Source organism: Mobula birostris, unplaced genomic scaffold (genome assembly GCF_030028105.1).
Source record: "Mobula birostris isolate sMobBir1 unplaced genomic scaffold, sMobBir1.hap1 scaffold_268, whole genome shotgun sequence".
Lineage (NCBI taxonomy): Eukaryota > Metazoa > Chordata > Chondrichthyes > Myliobatiformes > Myliobatidae > Mobula > Mobula birostris.
In genome coordinates, this window is record NW_027275732.1 from 811,580 (window position 1) to 835,837 (window position 24,258).

The window sequence follows — 24,258 nt, forward strand, 5'->3', positions numbered from 1 at the left end:
CATTCCACAGGGGTCCTTACAGAATGGTGCACGCTGAACTCAGAGCTGTTATAGCGTCATGGCACCTTGGCACTCATTGTAAGAGACGTTCAGACAGGTGAGGGAAATGGAAGGATATGGACATTGTGTGTGCACAAGGGATTAGTTTAGTAAGCCATATGGTTATTAAATTAATTGGCTCAGGACAACATTGTGGGTCAAAGGGGTCTGTTCCACAAGAGAGGAACTGATTTTCAATGACCTCACTGAGAGACTGGGACAAGACTGAAAGTGTTGTGCTAGCCGTATTGGACGCTAGAGACGCAGGAAGGCACAGTCATTATGTGTCATTTCGTTTCCTGATTCAGTAAAGTGCATTAGACAGCAGCTAATGGTGCAATTTACACCTCTGCTCCAGGGGATTATCTCAGCAGTTACCACAACTGGATGTGCAAATGACAGCATTGGGGAGAGTGATAACTGGAGCCTGGAGTTAACGGCCCTCACCACAGCAAATTTGCAAACCTTGAGATACCGATCAGTCATTGTGTAGGTGGGTCTGTCACATACACTAAATTATGACACCAAAGAGAGCACAGTTGTAGTCTGTGTATGCTCCCCTCTTTTTGAACTTACACATATACAGTATAGTTTATAGTTCAGTTCAGAAAGGGCATTAATATACACAGTATTGTGCCAAAGTCTGAGGCATATGGATATAGCTAGAGTGCCTGCACAGTACTGTAGTAATTTTATGTATTGCACTGTACTTCTGCCACCAAAATAAAGCAAATTCCCTAACTTGGCACTCCTCCGCTGCCCCCTGTCCCACAGCCCTCCCATGGCACTCCACCCTCACTATTCCCAACACCCTTTGCTCCCGCCAAATTTACAAACTGACTCTCCGCTCTACACTGACAGATACAGCGCTGTGCAAAAGTCCTGGGCACGTGTATATAGTTAGGGTAGGAAGATTTTTGCACAGTACTCTGCTCCTGAGAAAAAGGCGGCCGATCTGCCATTGACGAGTTGGTTAGCGGGGAATATACAATAAAATGCACAAACGCATCCATGGAATTGGTATTAGGAGATGTGCCCCAAGTGCGATTGAGGAGATCCGGAAATGTGTTGCGAAGGAAATGCGTACCCCTGACGTCTGCGTTGAAATGAGGCTGTTCGGGCTAAAGGTGGAAGGAAGATTCCAGACCACAATCGTGTGTGTTAGTCTGCGATATGTCACAGAGATAAGAACTCCCCTGACAAACTACACGCCAGTAACCTTTCTAACTGTCGCGTTGTTTAAAGGTTCACAGTCAGTCAAAGTTGATGAAAAAGTCACAAATGGTTTAAAAGAAAAACAGCAGCTTGAAAGATCTTAAAACCTTTCTTTTATAAAATGTGAGCCAACACTGTAACACTCACTTCTGTGACCACTCTATGTTCATGCCGGACTGCAGGGAGAAAGCCTGCAGCATTTCCTGCTGCGGGGCGGTGAGGGTGGGCACGGGACTGCTCGACGGCGTGGGCGCCGGCGTCACAAAGGCCTTGCGAATCTCTTCAGTGGTCGCGTTCCTGATGAAGAGCTGGTCGTTGACGATGCACAGCCTGAGGAAAGCAAATGCGACAGAGGAATGAGTGCCCACAGTCCAAAGACGCCACGGGCAGGTTAATTAGTCCTGTTAAGATTCATCGGGATTGTCGGGGGGGTTACTGGGGAGTGGGCGGCGAGGCTCAAGGGGCCAGAAGGGCTTCTCCACGCTGTATGGCTAAATAATAAAACACTTTCCTCCCAATTAAAACCACCAATAAATGTAATGAAATTGTAAAAATATAATCAGTGTCTACAGGTGATACCATCAAAGCATCGACCATAATGTTTCATTAACTTGCCGAGTACCTTTACTTCTGTGCTACATATTGCAAGTTCTGATAAGGCCTGTGCTCACTCACCAAAGAAGCGATGGCTTGTGATAACTCAAGCTTGAGTACTGGAAACATGCACTGGTGTGGGGCTTGGGGGGGGGGGGGAGGTGGGCAGGGGGAGACAAAGGCGTCTTTGCAAACTTACCCTGTGTTCCCAGCAGGCACAGCAATGAACACCCTCGAGAAGGCCCTCACTGATTCTCTGGATTTGCTATCGACTGTGGATAAATCAAAAATCAAATTTTTTTTTAAAAAAAGATGTGTATACAACCATGAGAACTTGTTTAAAAAGTCGGCACCAAGCCAAATTACAGTTATCGCGTTTACGCACCTTCTTTGAAAACTCCATGTATGGTGAAACAGAGCAGTGTATTCTGAAACAGAAAGGCAAGGTCACCAATTTGCATGGGAAATTATATGCTGCAAGGTTTAGAAAGCAGGAGTTAAGAGCCCCAGGGCAGTAGTGCAGGCAGCCACTCTCACAACATTGGCAGAGAAGATTCGATGGTCAAATTCTATTGCTATGTCTTACTTTATCGGATGAACACCCGAATTGCCACGCCAGAGAATTCCACGAGCCAAGAGCTGGTCAATAGGGTTAGTCTAGATGTTACACGAACACCAGTGCAGTTACGGTGGACTGAGGACCTGCTTCGGTGCGGTGTGACTCAGCTTGGTTGGTGGGACTGGTTCTTGAGCGGGTACAGTGTGGGTTTAAGCCTCACTCCAGACATGAGCATAAAACCATAATCTGCACAGACTAGATGGGCTGAAGGGCCTGTTCCTGTGCTGTACTTCCCTATGCCTATGCAAATACTGGAAATGCAGAGCAACATACAAAATGCAGGACGAACCTGCCAGCTTGTACCCCTTCCCCTTCTCCACTCCAGCCCCAGCTTCTTCCTACTTCCTTTCCAGTCCTGACCAAGGGTCTCAGGCCGAAACATCGACTCTTATTTCCCTGCCTGACCTGCCGAGTTGCACCAGCACAACTGGTGGGGCTCTGAAGATTCTACAGGTGCGGGTGAAAGCCAGGGGCCTTGTCTGTCCTTTAGCTGAAAGAGATCCTGACTTGCCTGCTCTGAATTTTTACTCCTTGACCATGATCTCCACTGCACTGTTACTTAGCGGAATGAGTGCAAATCGGCTTATATTCCCAACATTACTATACCCACTACACTGAAAAATACCTCGCTAGCTATGAAATGTTTTTTTGTTTCTGTCAGATGTACAGACAGCGGCCACTTTATTAGATACCCCTGTACACCTGCTCATTAATGCAAATATCTAAATCAGCCAATCATGTGGCAGCAACTCAATGCAGAAAAGCATGCAGACACGGTCAAGAGGTTCAGTTGTTGTTCAGACCAAACGTCAGAATGGGGAAGAAATGTGATCTAAGTGACTTTGACCGTGGAATGATTTTTGGTGCTAGACAGGGTGGTTTGAGTATCTCAGAAACTGATCTTCTGGGATTTTCATGCACAATAGTCTCTAGAGTTTATCATCACTCACATATGTCATGAAATGTGTTTTTTTTGTGGCAGCAGTACAGTGCAATACATAAAATTACTACAATGCTGTGCAAAAATCTTAGGCACACAGGCTATAGCGAGAGGATTTGAGTACAGGAGCAGGGAGGTACTATTGCAGTTGTACAAGGCCTTGGTGAGACCACACCTGGAGTATTGTGTGCAGTTTTGGTCCCCTAATCTGAGGAAAGACATCCTTGCCACAGAGGGAGTACAGAGAAGGTTCACCAGATTGATTCCTGGGATGGCAGGACTTTCATATGAAGAAAGACTGGATGAACTGGGCTTGTACTCGTTGCAATTTAGAAGATTGAGGGGGGATCTGATTGAAACGTATAAAATCCTAAAGGGATTGGACAGGCTAGATGCAGGAAGATTGTTCCCGATGTTGGGGAAGTCCAGAACGAGGGGTCACAGTTTGAGGATAGAGGGGAAGCCTTTTAGGACCGAGATTAGGAAAAACTTCTTCACACAGAGAGTGGTGAATCTGTGGAATTCTCTGCCACAGGAAACAGTTGAGGCCAGTTCATTGGCTATATTTAAGAGGGAGTTAGATATGGCCCTTGTGGCTACAGGGATCGGGGGTATGGAGGGAAGGCTGGGGCGGGGTTCTGAGTTGGATGATCAGCCATGATCATAATAAATGGCGGTGCAGGCTCGAAGGGCCGAATGGCCTACTCCTGCACCTATTTTCTATGTTTCTACATATATGTGTCTAAGACTTTTACACAGTTCTGTATGCTTAGTGTAATTTACAGTTTTTAGGTATTACAATATACTGCTGCTGCATAACAACAAATTTCAGGACACATGCCAGTGACTTTAAACCTGACTAATTCTCAGAAAACAGCCGGAGCACACAAATCCTTGACAGAAGTATGGAGAGAGCTGACCAACCGGTTTGCAAACTAAGCCAGGTAGCTCTGATTAATGCATCATCATCATGAATTTCTCCAACAAAACAACATAATCTGGCCCCTACTCAGAGCACAAAAACCCATCATCAGTTAAAAGGTCAGAGTACACCGACAGACGCCAAGAGATAAAAGCAGCACGTGACTGAATTTTGTAAAGATAAGGCAGGACCGAGACTGAGGAAACAAGGAAGATAAGGCAAGGCACAGTGTACAGTTATAGAGTCATAGTCAACTACAGCACTGAAACAGGCCCATCGGCCCACCTAGTTCATGCCAAACCATTTAAACTACCTACTTTCACTGACCACAGCCCTCCATACCCCTACCATCCACATATCCATCCAAACTTCCCTTAAGCGTTGAAATTGAGCTCGCATGCACCACTTAGGCAGGCAACTCTCACCACCCTGAGTGAAAATGTTTCCTCTCATGCTCCCCTTAAACATTTCACCTTTCACCCTTAACCCTAGCTGCAGACCCACCCAAAAGCCTGCTTCCATTTACCCAGTCTATACCACTCTTAATTCTGTATACCTCTATCAAATCTCCTCTCAATCTTCCACCCTCCAAGGAATAAAGTCCTAGCCTATTCAATCTTTCCTTATAACTTGGGTCCACTGCTCCCGGCAATATCTCCTGTCTTCTCTAACGCAGAGAATACAAAATTTCTGTGTATTTTTTCAACTTTATTCACACCTTTCCTGTAGGTAGGTGACCAAAACTGCGCAGAATACTCCAAATCAGGCCTCACTATGTCTTACATAACTTCAACATAACATCTCAGCAAGCAGTCGCCGAGCCAGTAGCCAGTAGCACTATGATAATATTCTGTGCTGCTTAAAGGTGGCCACTCACTACCGCTTGTCAGGGGCAATGGGAATACAAAAACGCTGCAGACGCTGCACCTCCAAGAGAAAAACAGAAACTGCTGAAAAGACTCAGCATCTGCGGGAAGAGAAACAGGGATGAAGATATCAACTGTTTCCCTTCCCACAAATGGACCTGACCCTTTTTCCCCCAATTGCAGCAGTATTTTTCATTCAGTTACAGGCCACTTCTCTGTGTGAAGAATAGACTTTAAAGCAGGGGAGACCGGGTCAAAACCTGACATCAAATACAAGAACAGATTCTTCCACCGGTAACTCCTTGGTGTTTAGCATCAGCGGTGATCAGCTGCTGGAAACAATGGAAACGGCAGCTTCCTTGCCAAGTAGCACAGTACAAAAGCAGAATGCATTTTTCTACGGGGCCACCACCAGGTGGACATTGAGGCAGGCCTGAAATTTGCAAACACACAATATCCATTCTGGAAGCAGCATCTCAAATGTCAGGTCCTCCCCAAGCACCTTACAGGAAATCTTCCAGAACAACTTCCCTCTGTCCTCCCCCCACTCATTCAGAAGGTAGTTAGAATCTGGATCACTCTACCTGAGGGGGGTGGTGAAGGAACAGAGTCTTCACAACAGGAATTCTCTGGATGGTGGACCAAGTGTTGGTACACAAGATGAGTGCGGTGAGCACAGACAAGACGGGCCGAATGTGCCCAAGGTTCTTTCGGGAAAGGGGCAGCCAAGCAGTGCACCTGCAGAGCATTGGTCGGAGCTCAGTTCACTGTGAACGGAAAATTGAACCAAGTGCTTCACTTACCGTCTGCGCGCTGACGTCCACAACGAAGGACGCTATGTCATGCTGCGTCTTTGGCAGCTCGTTGAGAAAAGCAACCACGTTTAGTCTGGTGTGTTTCAACAACCTCGCTCGAAGTGCTGGGAGCAAAGCAAACAAACAAGTGCATTAAAAACAGACGACCTCTGCTCCAATCCGCACGGTTATCCTTCAGGAAGGGTAAGCATGTACAATGATCTGTGAGGATGACACAGCAGTGTAGCAGACAGCACATCACTTTACAGTGGGGTTCGATCACCACCGCTGCCTGGATACTCTGCCTGTGACCATGTGGGTCTCCTCCCTCACTCCCCAGACATCCGGTTAGAGTTAATGACTTGTGGCCGTGCTACTTTGGCACCGGAAGCATGGCAATGGTTCCCAGCTACCCGGCACAATCCTCACTGAATTAATTTGACACAAGTGATGCACTTCTCTGTATGTTTTCAACATACATGTGACAAATAAACTTTAAAATCTTGTGAAAACATAGCTTTCCACTGTAACAATCTAACAAACAAAAATCAATTACCAACTGACAGTGGAATGTCTGTACTTGCTGGAGTTTAGAAAAATGACGAGGGTGCGGGGGAGTATCATCGAAACCCATCGAATATTGAAAGGCTGAGATAGAGTGATGTGGAGAGGATGTTTCCTATAGTGGGGGAGTCTAGGACCAGAGGGCACAGATAGAGTGGATGTGGAGAGGATGTTTCCTATAGTTGGGTAGTCTAGGACCGGGGGCACAGATAAGAGTGGATGTGGAGAGGATGTTTTCTATAGTGGAGGAACCTAGGACCAGGGGGTACGGTCTCAGAATAGAGATGAGGAGGAATGCCTTTAGCCAGAAGGTGGTGAATCTGTGGAACTGATTGCCACAAACAGCTGAGGCTGTCATTGGGTGTATTTAAAGTGGATATTGATTAGTAAAGTGATAAAGGTTATGGGGAGAAGGCAGGGGAATGGGGACGAGAGGGATAATAAATCAGCGAGGATGGAATGGCAAAGCAGACTTGAAGTGCCGTCTGGCCCAATTCCGGTTCCTATATCTTAGGGCATGGGGTTCCCAACCTGGAGTCCACAGACCCCTCGGTTTCTGGTAAAGCTCCATGACATAAGCTTGGGAACCCCTGGTCTTAGGGTCTTATCTTTATACCCTGCATACTGCTCCCAATGCAGAAGCAACACTCACAAAATGCTGGAGAAACTCAGCAGGCCAGGCAGCATGTATGGAAAAGAGTAAAGAGCCGACATTTTGTTTCAAATGCATGGGACTGAAGAAGATTCTAGGCCCGAAACGTCAACTGCATTCACTTCCACAGATCTTGCCTGACCTCCAGTGTCTTGTGTCTTGTGCATGTTTCTTTGAACATTCAATTGGTTTCAATGCATTCCCCCCCCCCCCCCACCATTCTTCTGAATTACATTGAGTACAGGCCCAGAGCCATTAACCCTTTCATTCCCGGGATCATTCTCGTGAACCCCCTCTGGACTCTCTCCAACATCAGCACATCGTTTCTCAGATCAGGGGCCAAAACCTGCTCACAATACTCCAAGTGAGGTGCTACCAGTGCCCCAACATTACATCTTTGCTTTTATATTCCAGACATCTCAAAATGAGTGCTAACATTGCATTTGCCGCCTTCATCATCTGCAAATTAATCTTTGGGGAATACCGCGCATCGGATCAGGGTAACAACATTTTGTTCTCCTTTACACTTGTGTACTGGAAATGACATGAAACAACCTTGAATCTCGAAGGATAAGCTATTCCAGGCCAAAGATTCCAGTTTTTGTTCTAGAAGTCTGGGGAAGAGTGCTGAGACAAGGATCAGGTTAACCCCAGCTTTATGAAATGTGTGAACGTGGTCTCAAAGGGCCCAGGTGGTCAACCTTTGCTCTGATATCAATGCTGTCATGTTGCATTCAGACAAGGGCAAACAATTTTGCAGGCAGCAGAAACACAAGAGATTCTGCATCTGCTGGAAATCAAGAGCAACACACACAAAATCCCAGGCAGCATTAAGAAATTTGTCCCGGTCAGCGGCTTCCAGGGAAGGGAAGAGGGGGAAAAGATGCGAGAAGCTTTCTCAAACGTATTCTTATCAAGCGATAGATTGTAAAGGCAGATTAGGGATTGTGCTATTCTGGCTACAAAAGGCTGATAAGATTGCAATGAATTTTATACAAATATAACCTCTGAAAGGATGGATTCCAATGCAGCTTTTCAGAATGCACAGAGGTCACTTTAGAAAGTGAGGCCAGGTACACTGGGTTAAAATGAAACTCAGTTTGAGAGCAAGTAGAAGTGGACAGACGGACCAGACAATGGGTATTAGAATCCTTCTGCTTGATTTGGATCACCTTGTCTTAATACTCCAGGCCCTTTGAAGCCAAATGACTCAATTCAAACAAGGACTGAATGAATAATACTGATTGTTCTTCTCCCTGTTTTGTTTGAACCACCATCACATGATCAGGGTCAACCCCATCCAGTTAAACAAATTCCTTTTAACACAAAATTAAAATTATTAAATACTCTGCAGGCCCAGTATTTATTTAGAGACACAGTGAGCAACAGGCCCTCGCTGCCCAGCAAACCCACACCCCGATTTACCCAATTATCGCAGGCAAATTTAGATACAGCGCGGAATAGGCCCCCCTGGGCCGCTGAGCCTCACTGCCCAGCAAACCCACATGCCGACTGAATCATGGGACAATTTATATTGACCAATTAACCTGCTACCCAGCACGTCTCTGGACTGTGGGAGGAAACCGGAGCATCCGGAGAAAACCCAAGTATTCCACAGGAGAACATACAGAGGACACTGGGATCGAACTCTGAACTCTGACTCCCCACGCTAACCGCTACACTACCGTGGCACCCTGCAAAGAAACAGTTAACAGAAAATACTCTGCGGTTAGTTAACCCTTGACAGGACATCAAATATGCTTTTTGACCTGCTGAGTACATGCAACAATTTCTGCTTTTAGCTCCGACTTGCAACATCTGTTAGATTGGGAGTGAAAAGCAGCCCGAAAGCTGGTAACTATCCCGTTTTATCATTCAGCCAACGTGAAAGAAAATGCTGGGGAAACTCAGCAGGCCAGGCAGCATCTGCGGAGGGATATCTGCTGGCGATGGGTCGCAGAAAGCAAATGCCAGCCATTTCTCTTTCCACAGATGTCCGGCCTGTTGAGAATTTACAGTTTTAACTGTCGACAGCCTCTCCACTGAATATCAGCAGCTCAGTCCCAACCTTAGAAAAACACTCAAAGTGCTGGAGAAACTCAGCAGGTCAGGCAGCATCTAACCCAAGGTCCTCTTAACCCTAGAAGATTGTTTTAAACAAAAATAGATTCAGAGTTGAAAAGTATTTCCAACAACAGACAATTACTTCTGACTTCTACTGCACCAGCAGTCATGGCAAGTCAAAACAAAACATGATAAAATGCATCTTACTTGGATCCTTCAGTTTCTTCACATTTCTGCTTTCTTTAAAATACTCTCCCAAACTGCTCCTGTTTAGAGGCAACACATTTTTGGCATTAACGTTTGACTATAATAGTTGGCTCAAACATATTTCTTCATTGTAGCTCTATTGATATGCACTCAGTGGCCATGTTGTTAGGTACCTCCTGTGTCTTATAAAGTGCCTACTGAGTGTACGTTCATGGTCTGCTGCTGTGGCCCATCCACTTCAAGGTTCGATGTGTTGTGTGTTCAGAGATGCTGTTCTGCACACCACTGTTGTAACGTGTGGTTATTTGAGTTACTGTCAGCTTGAACCAGTCCGGCCATTCTCCTCTGACCTCTCTCATTAACATGGCATTTTCACCAACAGCTCACTGGCTGTTTTTCGTTTCTCACGCTATTCTCTGTAAACTCTAGAGACTGTTGTGCGTGGAAATCGCAGGAGATCAGCAGTTTTTGAGATACTCAGACCACCGTCTGGCACCAACAATCATTCCACGGTCTAAGTCACTTCTTCCCCATTCTGTTGTTTGGCCTGAACAACAACTGAACCTTCTGACCGTGCCTGCATGCTTTTGTGCGTCGAGTTAGCTGATCAGATACTTCCATTAACGAGTAGGTGTACAGGGGTAGCTAACAAAGTGGCCACTGAGTATAGGTGCGGCTGCAGTTTCATTTAAGGAGCTTTGCGCGCTCTCTTTTCCCCCCTATGACACTCCAAGGCATGGCGTTGTGAAATGCGTCAGGATCTGCTGAGGCCTTCTTTACAAGAGTCACACTGTACAGAAATCACCACGTTGACTCCAAACGTCAGCTCTCTGTCTGGCGGCTGGTGGATACTTTGCTCACTCGAGTGTTAGTGCAGATACTTCAGAATTATTGAGAGGTAGCTGCAACCCCACCACTCACCTCAGACAAGACTGCAAACAGACTTTGAGTAAAGAACAAGATCGTCCCCAGATCACCTCTTGCTCCTCATCTTAAACCCAGAGTGTCATGGAGCACTACAGCACAGAAACAGGCCCTTCAGCCCATCTACTACATGCTGAATGATTAATCCGCTTCACGTCCCATTGACCTGCATCCAGACCGTGGCCACTCTCATTTTAAATCCATAGAGTCATGGTGCACTACAGCACAGAAACAGGCCCTTCAGCCCATCTAGTACATGCTAGATATTATTCTGCCTAGTCTCATCAACCTGCACTTTGACCATAACCCACCATACTGCACCCCGCCAACCCCCATCCACGTACCTATCCAAAATGCTGTGTAACATGCTGTAGGGTTTCACTGATAATGCAATGGTTTCTCTGTAGCAGCAATGTTTGGGTTATGACTAGAGATAACGGGGTTAGGAATGCTGTTGTTCTTTTTTGTGAGCTGTCACGGTCTTTTGGCCAGGGAGATGTGAAGAGGTTTTCTTTGTTCAGTTCAACATCCTATTCCTTCAGAGAATGGTTGACGTAATTTTGTATTCAATTTGCAGCCTTGGTGCAGAGCAACCTAGTGATTGCCAAACATGCATATTTTGCATTGAGCTCCAAGATGGTCAACAGATCTTCACCTTTCAGAGTAGTCCAGTTCAACTCCTCAGGCCTGGCCTATACCACCAGCACTGAGAACAGTTTCTACTTACGCTTTTCAGAATGTTGCATGCCTCTATCAGGTCCCCCGTACTCCAAGAAAAATCAGCCAATCGTCTCTCTCCTCTGAACCAAAAATGCCCCTTCCAAAAAGAGAATTCTGACAGACTGTGTCATCATCTGGTAAGGGGTGGGGGTGCGGGGGCACTGCAGAGAGCTGTAAACTCAGTCAGCTCCATCATGGCCACCAGCCTCCCCAGCATCCAGGACGTCTTCAAGGAGCGATGCCTCAGAAAGGCGGTATCCATCATTAAGGACCCCCGTCATCCGGGACATGCCCTCTTCTCATTGCTACCATCAGGGAGGAGGGACAGGAGCCTGAAGACCCACACTCAGTGATTCAGAAACAGCTTCTTCCCCTCTGTCACCAGATTTCTGAATGGACATTGACCCCACACACACAAACTATAATTTAGTTTTTATTACTATATACATCAGTAAGACAGAGGAGATGGTGGTGGACTTCAGGAAGACTGAGCCTGCACTGCTCCCTGTTACTACTGATGGTGAGGATGTGGATGCAGTGAGGACCTACACTTACCTGGGGGTGCACCTGGAGGACAGACTCGAGTGGAGCACCAACACAGAGACTGTGTATAAGAAAGGCCAGAGTCACCTCTACTTCCTGAGGAGACTGAGATCCTTTGGAGTGTGCAGGCCTCTCCTTCACATGTTCTACCAGTCTGCTGTCACCGGTACAACCTTCTGTGCGGTGGTGTGCCGGGGCAATGGCATCAACACGGGTGATGCCAACAGGCTCAGTAAACTGATTGGAAAGGCTGGCCCTGTTATAGGAGTCAAACTGGACTCACTGGAGGCTGTGGTAGAACAAAGAACCCTCCGGAAAATCCTGGCAATTCTGGACAAAGTTTCTCACCCTCTGCATGCCACCTTGGCTGAACAGAGGAGCACTTTGAGTAACAGATTAAGACAACTGTGCTGCTCCAAAGACCTCTACATGAGGTCATTCTCACCCTCAGCCGCAGGCTCTATAATGAGTCGACCTGTAGCCGGGGATGTGATGACTCCCCTCCTGTCAGACTGTTTGAGGAAACTTACTTCTCTTCTAATATTTGTCTATCTGTGCACTTGTAATGCTACAGTGACACTGCAATTTCCTTTGGGATCAGTAAGGCACCTATCTATTTCTGTATTGCCATGCCGGTGATACTAAGCTGTAACTCTGGTTGGGGTGGTCAGGCTGGTGTTGTTATTGAGCACACAGGTGGTCCAACCCAGAGCCCACCACCCCACTCCCCCACTCACCTGGCAGGGTTCTGTGGCGAGAAGGGAATACTCAGTGAGCAGCAGGCCGCATCGTGGTAAGCGTCCAGCAGCCCCTGCCTGTCCGTCGAGTCGTACACCGAGTAGTACCTGCAGGTGAGAACAGCAAGCGTCAGGGAGCGTGGGGCCGGGCTGCGGGAGGAGGTCGTACAATAACAGGATGCGTTTTGCAGTCACAATGAGACCAAAACACAGGAGCATATCCTGCCCATTCAACCCATCGTTTACTCTGCCAACCGATTGTGGCTGATTTACTTTCCTCCTCAACCCTATTCCCCTGCCTTCCCATGCCCTGACTAATCAACCTCGCTTTAAACATACCCAGTGGCTCGGCCTCTGGCAATCAATTCCGTACATTCAGCACCCTCCCCATCTCTGTTCCAGGATGGCCTGCTGGTGCCCACCAGACCACTACCATACTCCTCCATGGTCACCTGGCTCCAGACTGAGACACTAAATTCAAGTAGCCCTTTCTATTGAGAAACAAGAAACGAGAGAGAATTTTGAACCAGTGGTCACTCATAAGGGTGGTGGGGTGGGCAGCGTCTTCACAAGACGGGTGACCCCAGCCATTACCAATACTCTTCAGAGACAGTCTGCCTGGTGTCAGTGGTCACATAACCAGGACTTGTGATCTGCACCGGTTGCTCGTACGACCACCCACCACCTGATCCCCCGGCTTCACGTCACTCTGATCGGGGGCTAAGCAGGTGCTACACCTTGCCCAAGGGTGACCTGCAGGCTAGCGGAGGGAAGGAGCACCTTACACCTCCTTTGGTAGAAACGCATCTCCACCCCGCCACCCGACAGTGGGCCTAAACCCGGTAAGGATAACAGAACCACGGAGAGACTGGTCTTAGTTGTTTGTTTCTATACAAAGTTCACCAGCACACAAGGGTACTTACTGCTGAATGAAACGTGTTACAAGGACCTTGATTTCCTCTGTGCCAAAGTAGCTACCCTGTTAATGAAAAACAGCATGTCAGAAAGCACAACTCATTCAGAGCTCTCACCATCTAGGAGGGACAGGACCCTAAGGGTATACACTCAACGCCTTGGGAACAGCCTCATCCAGATTTCTGAACCGGTGAGCACCGCCTCACTTCTTGCTGTACATTTGCAATACTTCTTTTGTTCTTTACTCTAATTTACAGTAATTTTTTCCCGCATTGCCTCAAAACAGGAACTTCCACAACAAACCCCATTCTGCCTCTCATGGAGGTAACATGAGCGTTTGTCACAAAATTGCCCTGCAGGTGAATAATTGAACTACGTGCTGTTTAATGAGGTGCCTTATGATTTACATGTAAATTAAGCATACAGCGATGGTGCAGGCAAATGAGGCAGCCAACTTGCAAACAACCGAATAACCATTCATTCCCTTTTGAGGGGCGCTGGATCTGAAGAAAGAAAGACTGCCCTGCTTTAGTAATGGGATGTTTTTTAAAAATCTGCTACAATGTTTAGGTTTTTCTGCCAAACTCTCAGGAATAACACCTCTTTTAGGTGACCCACGAATCAAAAGCCCAGTCAGCCCTTTCAGATGGTTGTAGACATAACTATACTTGCCCAATGTTGGTACTTTCCTTCCAAGCAAGTATTTACAATCGCACGTGTTTTCTGTACCACTATTCATTTACCCTCCTTGGCAATCTCATTTCTGGATCAATTCCCATAAGAGCACAGAAACAGGTCCTTCGGCCCATCTAGTCCATGCTAAACTACTAATCTGCCTACTCCCATTGACCTGCATCCAGTCCATAGTCCTCCACCCCTCCCATCCATGTACCTGTCCAAACTTCTCTTAAATGTTGAAATCTAACCTGCACCCACCACTTCCACTAGCAGCTCCTTCCAAATTCTCACACCAACCCCCCCACTGAGTGAAGATGTACCTCCTCCCTCATGTTCCCATTAAATATTTCACCTTTCAGCCTTAACCTATTACCTCTAGTTCTAGTCTCACCCACCCTCAGTGGAAAAAGCCACCCTTCATAATTTTGTAGAGCTCTATCAGATCTCCCCTCAATCTTCTACACTCCAGGGAATAAAATCCTAACCTATTCAACCTTTCTATATAAGCTCTGAAAGGCAATTCTATCTACTTGAATTTGAGCTAAATTGCTTCCATTTCATTTGTGTTTCTCGCTCTCGATTTCGTCTCCCACAAAGACTAAATTATAAGCTGCTATTTAGACCACTAATACACTCTTCTGATTTAAAAAAAGCCCCGATTTCATTCCGTTCACTCCACCTGCTCCTAAAGGCAGATCTGCATGGTATGCCTTCTCAGAAACATCAATATATCATTGACGCCTGGCTTGTAAGCTAACAAGTCCAGCATAACCCATACCATGTTGGAAGCTGGAGTCCAACCAGGCCCACTTTACCGGGTAGCCAGCAAACTACACACTCTATCCCCTCCAGAGCAGCCCACTTAGATCATACCTTGCACGAAGGCAGTGTGGTTGGTGTTTCCAAGTCAAAAGAAATTGGAGGCGGCAGCTCATGGCCATCCTGTGAGTAGAAAACAGATTGTAACTGAGCAGTAGAAGCTTACCAGTTATTAAATATTACATATTCACTGCATCACCCAAAGCTAGCGTAAAGAAATGTGACCAACAACATCAATCACTCAGCCCACTGAAGCCATGGCAAGTCAACCCCTACTCACTTCCACTTCCCGGATCCTAACACCTATACACCGTGGATAATTTACAGTGGAAAACCATCTGACTGGCAGGGGAGAGACAATGATCATTAAGGCAGTTCTCCCAGGACGAGGCTATCCCACAGCACTTCGGGCGTGCTGACGCCTGCGATGTCCCCAAATGCGGGATACTCGACTGGCCCTCACATCTTTGGGATACGGGAGGTATCGACAGGACTTAGATCATAAGAAACAGGAGCAGTATTTGGCCATTTGGCCCGGTGAGTCATGGCTGACTGATTTTCCCCATTCATTAATGAGCTCCAGCTTTTCGTTCTAGCTTCTGCCCCCCTCCTTTCCAGTCTTGGTGAAGGCGAGAAACCCATGCAGTCACAGGAAGAAGGTACAACCTCCGGAGACGTCAGAGGTGGGGACTGAAACTCTAGCCGTCCTAAGACGGTGACTTTTTTTAAATTTCAAAGCAGATTATTCCATCCTGTTGCTGTTCACAAGCATGGAGCAACTTCGTTTAAAATTTATTTTCATTCCAATAGTACTGTGGGTGCACTCATACCTCAGGACCACAGCGGTTCATGGAGACAGATTATTCCATTCTGTTTCTGGATACAAGCATGAAACAACTGCGTTTAACATGTATTTAAATTCCAGCAGCACTGTGGGTAGACCCATAACTCAAGGAGGCATCTCACCACCTTCTCAAGGGCAACTAGAAAGGACAATTAAATGCCCACAGCCCCTGGATGAATGGCACTACCAAAATGGAATCCATTTAAAATCGTGATTAAAATTGTTGCTCTGCACACACAGCTTGGTTTGCTAGTTCCACCCATTCCAGCACTGACTCACCACAACCTATGTATGCAAAGCTGAAAATCTGTCATGAAACCACCAGCAATGTACTTACCAGTCTGAGCAGCTTTGGAAATTTTTCCCTGACCGCACTGTCAAACATTGCAAAGAGGGAGAGAAGTGAAACAAAGCAACAGTTTTTAAAACAGCGAGAAAATTCCCATCACATTGCCAATGGCCAGAATGGCCTCGCGTTCAACCAGTCACCTCCCCACCTTCATTGAACCGCATATACTGATTAAGACTTAAACTGTTCATTACAGTTTCACTGAATGAAAGACTGCAGACAATCAAGACCCATCTCCCCAGTTGAGAAAACTCTTTGGCTTGGTTACTCCACGAGGAAAGAGGTCAGAAAACAGGCAGAGTGGTTTTCATGATTCAGGTCATCTCATCTCGGTCTCAGACTGACCACGCCCAGGCCAATTGCCATGGTGGGGAAGCAGGAAAATTGTGCAAAATGTCCCGCACACCAAATAGTTAAGGCAGAGGGGTCGACCTCTGGGCTCGTGGCAATAGTGGAATTAAAGAGGACCGCAATCAGTGGTAGAATTTTGATGGGTGCTGCATTTAAGGCTGATAGCCTCCTTAATTTTAGGGACACTTCAATTACAGTTGAAAATAAGATCACTTGAACCATGAAGAGTTTCCTGTGATTAAATGCTACATCTCTGCACGGGTTAGACTGAGTGTAGACACGATCGCCTTCAGTTAACTACCTGAACTTCACAGTGCCAGTCTTCCAGACAGCTGTCACATTACCCACTCCAACCTGCTGAAAACCTCCCCAAGGGCAGCAGCTCGCCAGTGACGATCATTTCTACAACGTTACAGCATTTATGAAGTTGCAGGTGATAAAGCTCCACAAAGGACAAGATTGGAGGTGTGTTACTAAAAGTGACTGCTGATTCAGGTCTGCACATTCACGATTACAGATTAAGTGTTCCCACTGTCTCAAAGTTACTGAGAAGAATTGAAATTTTTTTCATGTCATCACTAAAGCCTGCTATGGCAGAGAGCTTTCTGTTGGTCTACATAGGCGATAGAACTACTTCCACAGGACTTAAATCCTTTAACCGATGACTACTACAGTATTGAGAGAGAACTAGAATCTCTTCACACATCCTTGGGAGGCTTTTAAGAGGGAAAAACATGTTTTGCAACATTAAATCACTTCATTGGCATTGGTCTTTTGGTTACTTGGTGTGGCAGTCTGCTCCACCAGTTCATCACAGCTGATTTATTATCCCTCTCAACCCCGTTGGGCTTTTGGATACTTGGTGTACTTTGAATAATTAGACCATAGGAGCAGACTGAGGCCATTCAGCCCATCAGTCTTCTCCACCAGTTCATCACGGCTGATTTATTATTCCTCTCAACCCCATTACCGCAGGAATTTTAATGGAGAATTCATACTAGTGTTTCCTCCTGAAGCATCGGCAACCCGAGAGCCTGAAATTTACCCACTTGCTGTGTGGAAATCCCACTTGGAAGTCATCGGTTCAGATAAAGCAGAGGGCAGCTCGATCCCAGATGAACATGACTGGAAACCAGCCTATTTAGGCCAACTAAAAGCAATACTGCCTTCAGTCTCATACATATTTAGTGTCTGTTTACTTACCGAGCTATCACTCACCTGAACATCGGCGACAGAATACAGCATCAGTGTTGGAAAAAGAGATACCGACACTATGATTAGTTAGGATTGGGTAGGGAGAAGGATTAAGCCAATGTGATATCACCGAAGAGCTAGTTACTAATTCCATTCAAATGAATACTGAACACTGGGAGAAAACCAAAATAAACACTGGGTGCCGAATTTAGAAAATAATAAAGGCAAAAAAGGCCGCAGGAGATGGGATAAGAGATAAAAGGGGAAAAAAAACAAAAAAAGAGAAAGAGGGCAGAAAACAAAACTGCTGTCCAAAGAATATCCAATGGCCTTTATCACGTCAAACTTTTTAGACTTTGCCTCCAAACTTTACTCCAAAAGGCAGATATTTTTGAAGATTTATTTCATTCCCTTATGTTGGACTTGACCGCCAGAAACCGCAGCTGCAAACTATGCGTAAAATTTCCTCAAGTGGCTTGGCTGGGGAACTTGGTTCAATCTGTCAGACTCCCAAGGTAGGTGGAAAGGCCAGGAATGCATCGAAGCCACACGATTGCATCTCTCTGGTGAGGGGCAATGCACGACTGTGCCTGGCCTTGGGTCGTTCCTCTCGAGGAACCTTACCCATCTCTGGCCAACAGAAAAAAAAACACATTCACTTTAGTCCGCTTCTGTATGTGAAAAAATGTCAGCGTGTAACATTTGAAATAGCAAGAGTGTACATGTGTGACTATGCAACACTTTTTAAGGAACACAGGAAGATGAATGCCCGGGAACAGCTTCACAAGCTTTGCACATCAAATTTCTCAGCCCCCAGCCTCAACATCAATCCACTTCACCCCGTTTTAAATCTTAACCATGAAAACAAAGAGCGCCAGTGGATTCTTTGGAATGCAGTTCTTCATACAGAATTCCAAAAGTGGACAACAGGACAACAATTAGATATTAAGCCAGGTTTTCATCATTAGGCCTACTTTACTTTGAAAATAGGAAAAAGAAATTAGCTTCTTAACCACCTGGTGGGAAAAATAATACCTTCCAATATATAAAAGGAATAGATTTATGCACTCGTACACTAGACTTCAGTCTCCCACATAAACTGACTGCGAGAAGCAAGCTGAACTTTGAAATTTGAACTAAATAAATGAATGAGAGAGGCAAATTACTCATAAATTGAAATATGTTAGAGAAAAATACAGCGTGTTCTTTTTCTGAAGCATCCTGAAACAATAGCTCAACAAGAGGTCCTTTCACTGACCTGACATAGGTGGCCTGATCTCGGAAGCTGCCACATAGCGGGTTCCCTTCCAACCAAAGCTCTTCCAGCTTGAAGCCTTTTATTTTGTCCAGATCCCTCTCAGATCTGAGCTAAACAGAGATTGACGTTGCATGGTTCTTACAGTGACCGACATGATTGAGCTATACAAAACAAAGCCACTATCCATGCTCCTAGGCACTTCCCTCAGGTACCTGCTTAAAGCAGCTTCAGTTTGAGAAGGCAAAGTTCTCCTAGATAAGTTAGCACGTCTCCTCTATCAAAGAAAAACCTCAAGTTTAGTGCAGCAACATTCACAAAGATCCCAGCAGTCATGCACCAATGCCCACTTTAGCCCCGCACTGTTCACCTTCCCCAAGAGATTCTGCAGATACTGGAAATCCAGAGCAACACACAAACAATGCTGGAGGAACTCAGCAGGGTGGGCAGCATCGATGGAGAGGAATAAAAGAGTCAACGCTTAGGGTTGAGACGTTTAGTCCTCTCCATAGATGCTACCTGACTGCTGAGTTCTTCCAGCATTGTGGGTGTTGCACTGTATATATTTTCCAGACAGCTGCTGACCATTCAGTATCACAAATTGTTAAAATAACTCCACGCAAGGAGATTAAAACTATCGCAACCTTTGAATTTTAGCAAGTTTGAAAATTAAATATTAAAAACATCTGAGATAGACCAGCAATTACTTCAAACTTGTTCAGCGCAGTACAAGTTAACAATTAAAGACTACAGTTGTACATTTCAATGTTTCATTGAAAGATTTGCCACCAAAACATGTTTCTATGTAGGAGCTTCTCTGCTTGAAAGGTTGTTGCGCCCAATGACTTGCTCCTTGGGCCACTGTTGACGTTAGAATTTCTCAGCTTCTAGCAGAAGGAACCTTGTGACAGATTAAAATGCGTTATTCGTGTGCAGGTGAAGGCCAGATTTCAGAGAATTTCCAGTAGGAAGGTCATTGATACAGCCAGCCGATTTGAGGCATTTTTAAAGCACAGGCTTTGAGCAATTTAGCCACTGAATCAATTCAGAACTATTTTACCAATCTGTTCCTGGCAGCCACCAAAATTATGTCCTTGCATCAATCAGCAGTTTTTTAATGCTTTATCAATGTCAAAAATGTATTGTTTTTAAAGTTGGACTGGTTGCTGCTTTTCAAAAGCAGACAGATCCTTGAAATGATGGTTAAAATCAAATTAATTAAGACAAATGGGCAGTCAACAGGCCGTTTGCTGGAGTTAATGTCGTAACACAGTAGTGATGAGTCCTTAGTTGTGGGTCCTCCCCAGTTTACATTAGCCCCGCCATGGATGGTCCCAAGCCCAGCTGCAAAAGGAGGAGGGTCGGACACGGGGCGAGAGAGGAGGGGGTTCGGACACGGGGCGAGAGAGGAGGGGGGTCGGACACGGGGGCGAGAGAGGAGGGGGGTCGGACACGGGGGCGAGAGAGGAGGGGGGTCGGACACGGGGGCGAGAGAGGAGGGGGGTCGGACACGGGGGCGAGAGAGGAGGGGGGTCGGACACGGGGGCGAGAGAGGAGGGGGGTCGGACACGGGGGCGAGAGAGGAGGGGGGTCGGACACGGGGGCGAGAGAGGAGGGGGGTCGGACACGGGGGCGAGAGAGGAGGGGGGTCGGACACGGGGGCGAGAGAGGAGGGGGGTCGGACACGGGGGCGAGAGAGGAGGGGGGTCGGACACGGGGCGAGAGAGGAGGGGGGTCGGACACGGGGCGAGAGAGGAGGGGGGTCGGACACGGGGGCGAGAGAGGAGGGGGGGGGGGGTCGGACATGGTGAGCAACCCCATCCTGTAAAAAATACCAACAGAAACTCCAAAGAACTCATCCCTGAGAGAGGAAGGATATCAGGAAGATGGGGACAACTTGAAAATTTGGCCCAGGACAGAGGACTCTGGTGAGCGAGTGGCTGGTGTCTTATGCCCCAGTAGGGGGTGATGGGCTGAACGTAAAATGAGGTAACTAAAACCCAAAGTGCAGCTCGTACTTAAGCGTGGCAGGAAGGATTTGATGACAGATGCAGGCATTTTCTACTGTGTAGGAATGTAGTCTGTGACTGCATTTCCAACTTGCAAGCTGTTCAGGTTCTAAATAGCCCCTCTGAACAGAACACAGGGGTCCATGCATTGATTCCAGTCAACAACTCCAGGCTTGTCCACCATCACAGTAAAGGGGGAAAAAAGCGTTCCTTATGAAGCAACTGAAGAATAGGAGACTAAAATCAATGAAAGGCAGTATCTACTTCACCAAGGATCCTCTGATTTAGGCAGTGCATAACTACCAATGCCTACATGAGAAATGTAACTGAGACCTGGACATCAGCACCCACTCACCTCGTTTCTGGAAAGGTTCAATATTTTCAAATTGGGAACTTTAGAAATCAGTTCTGCCAGGTCATCCAGTCGGTGGAGCTTGTTGTTGCCGAGGTTGAGGGAGAGCAACTGGAAAAAGGCACACAAGGTACACTCACACTTGCTTTCTGTCACAATCTGCGGCATTCCTAATGGGCCTCCAAGTCAGAAGCAAACAATGTACTTTCTACAGATTGATTCTTGGCGTGTTGAAAAGTTAAACTGCTAGGCTTTTACTTTGAAATATAACCCTGCTGAGTTTAATTCTGACGGGGCTGCTGCCTTTAAATTTGAAACTCTGTTGGATCACGAGGAGAGCAGCCATTTTGTTTTGGCGGAACTTTTAAGTCAGACTGATGCACATTCACACAATCCTGTGTTGTCTTTCCTTTGTTTGTGCCACTGAAATCATTGTTCATAAAGGAGAACACTATCTGAGCAGTATTTTATGTTAACATTACGTAAAAGTTTATTCCTGATTATCAGTATAGTGTTCAACCAGCCTTGGTAATTTAAGGAATGCTTATATGGATGTTGGGGTTCAGAGAGGGGTAGCATCTCTGGTGAAGGGGCTTGTCATGTCCACTCCAGGGCAGCTCTCTCAGCTTGGGTCCCCACTGGACACTCAGCTCTAGCCTGTGGCTCCAAGTAGCTGTTTGCATGAGACAGCAGCCACACCACCGACAGGCAGGCTAAACCGGCGGCCCCATACCCCGGTGAGATGGGGACGCGCCTGTCCTAGCCTGCGAAATCAGCTCCGGTGGACTGGACAGATGAGATCTGCAGTGAGGTCCAAGACACTACTGCAGTGCTCTGTGGAGAGCGAAGGACACGACAAGGGACAGAAGACACCATGGTCATCCACTGCAATCAAGGAAGACCCCATTTTGTGACGCTTGCTCATAGCACTGGACCTGAACTTAGATTATGAAGACACGCAGTCCTCTTTTATTGTCATTTAGTAATGCATGAGATTCTGAGATTGAGAGAGTGGAACAACTTTTTCACTTTAAAAGCTCTTCTGAACAGGGTTCCTGTCACCATCGGGTACGAAGGACAATCACTACCTGCTGTTAATCTTCTCGAATACACAACTGTTTACTCATTCTCTGTATAATTTTGGATATGTTACATTTAAGTCTAGCTTCATATAATCCTAATTTCTTCAGGTTCGTTCTCAGTTTTACTCGTACTGAATTGCATGTGTGTGTGCTGCCGACTTCTGCATTCAGTCAGCTTACTGCTGAATTGTGCACTTCCGACTTCACACACAAGGACAGCAGTACACCATGGGTATGCTTTAAGGTATCATCTGTTGGAGGGTTGTGCTCGGTGAGCTGTGTTCTCTCTCTCTCAATGGTAGATGAGAGATTGTTGTTGATTCTCAGGTCACAGAACTCCGGTGGGGGGGGGGGGAGAAGAGGGAGAAAAATAAGTGGTGGGACAGAGTTTTAACACCGCAAATCAGTGAGTAGTTTTGTTATGTCACCCCTGTCACTGTGAAAAGGGGAAACCTCTTTTTCCACTTTCTTGGGGGAGAGAGAGAGCACGAGAGAGGGAGAGCGAGAGCGAGATGTCAAACTGTCAGGTGAACAATTGTTTTTTGTCGCACTGCAGATCATGGTCTTTATTGGAGGGTTTGCTATTGCTTGCTTGGTGGGTGGAGGGTGCTGATGCTTTTTTGCAGAAGTGAGGGGCGGGGTTGATGCGCTGGTACTGCTCGTGCATGGCAGGGGGAGTAAGGGGAGCTTTGAAGTTCTAACATTTTAGCAGTCTTTGGGACACTTCTGTTTTTGTGGATGTCTGCGAAGAATAAGAATTTCAGGATGTATATTGTATACATTGCTCTGATATTAAATGGAGCTATTGAACTATACTTTTATTAAAGTGTATTGTGTAAATGTAAATTGTAAGGTAAAGGTAAATGTAAATGTGTTTCAAATTGTTCAAAGGTCAATATTTCACAATATTTAAAAGGCACTTGGACAGGCTCACAAATGGGAGAGTTTCACAGGGCTAGGGGCCAAATGGCCTGTTTTTTGTGCCTAGTGTTATTCAATGACTTCACTTCTAATGGCTCCTGAAATTTCTCCAGCACGAACATTCCCTGGAAAGTGCATCCACGTACTGCTTACCTCTGGAATGTTTTCTTCTATTATTTTGACAATTGTTCTCATGGAATTCCTCCTGTTGAAAACCACTTCAATGTTCTGGGAGACAAGATCTAAACAAACATACACAGGTATATATTACTACTACCCCAAGGCCAGCACATAATAAACCTGCTGCCCCTCTTTAATGGGAAAGTGAAGAATCGTGCCATCCAACTGGACAGCCAGACTTTCCTGCTCTTTACACTCAGTGACCACTTTGTGAGATTCACCTGTACACCAGCTCACTAATGTAAATATCTGATCAGCAGCAATTCAATGCATAAGAGCATGCAGACACGGTCAAGAGGTTCAGTTGTTGTTCAGACCAAACATCAGAATGGGGGAAGATTGTTGGTGCCAGATGGGGTGGTTTGAGTATGTCAGAAGCTGCTGATCTCCTGGGATTTTATCACACAACAGTCTCTAGAGTTTACAGAGAATGGTGCAAAACATAAAATATCTAGTGAGCAGCAGTGCTGTGGGTTGTTAATGAGAGAGGTCAGAGGAGAACAGCCAGACAGGGTTCAAACTGACAGGAAGGTGACAGTAACTCAAATAATCACGCGTTATAACAGTGGTGTGCAGAAGAGCATCTCTGAAGTGGACGGGTCACAGCAGCAAAACAGTGTGTGTCTGTGTGCGCGCGCACACATAGATACATATTGTGACACGGAAGTGCAGGGGCTGGGGATCCTGTGGTGAGAACTTGCCTCCTGACACTCCAGAAGATACAAGTCACAAGGATAAAGGCAGTTTCCCCACACTCCTTACTTGCCACTTATAAATAGTCACTCTTTTTGAGTGCCTTGCTGCAGGAACCCCAGTCCCTAACCGGTTCTTGTTGTCTGCTCTTAGTGGGGGCCAATACAGTTGACGTTGTCAACCCTCTGCCCTGGGATGGCGATGGGAAGATCTTCC

At 46.3% G+C, this 24,258-nt stretch overlaps 1 protein-coding gene across 2 annotated transcripts in view; it reads right to left on the bottom strand.

Annotated features, from left to right (window-relative positions):
• The window catches only part of LOC140192806 (nuclear RNA export factor 1-like), an 86,060-nt gene that overhangs the window by 9,976 nt on the left and 51,826 nt on the right, over nt 1–24,258 (bottom strand). For both annotated transcript variants that reach the window (XM_072250283.1, XM_072250284.1), the window contains 12 exons: nt 23,323–23,411; nt 21,170–21,277; nt 18,809–18,918; nt 15,994–16,030; nt 14,867–14,935; nt 13,324–13,379; nt 12,401–12,508; nt 9,477–9,535; nt 5,999–6,114; nt 2,234–2,276; nt 2,048–2,120; nt 1,402–1,584 (listed from right to left, as the gene is read on the bottom strand). In XM_072250283.1, the coding sequence (XP_072106384.1) occupies nt 1,402–1,584; nt 2,048–2,120; nt 2,234–2,276; nt 5,999–6,114; nt 9,477–9,535; nt 12,401–12,508; nt 13,324–13,379; nt 14,867–14,935; nt 15,994–16,030; nt 18,809–18,918; nt 21,170–21,277; nt 23,323–23,411 (1,051 nt within the window). The remainder of the gene's footprint in view (nt 1–1,401; nt 1,585–2,047; nt 2,121–2,233; nt 2,277–5,998; nt 6,115–9,476; nt 9,536–12,400; nt 12,509–13,323; nt 13,380–14,866; nt 14,936–15,993; nt 16,031–18,808; nt 18,919–21,169; nt 21,278–23,322; nt 23,412–24,258) is intronic.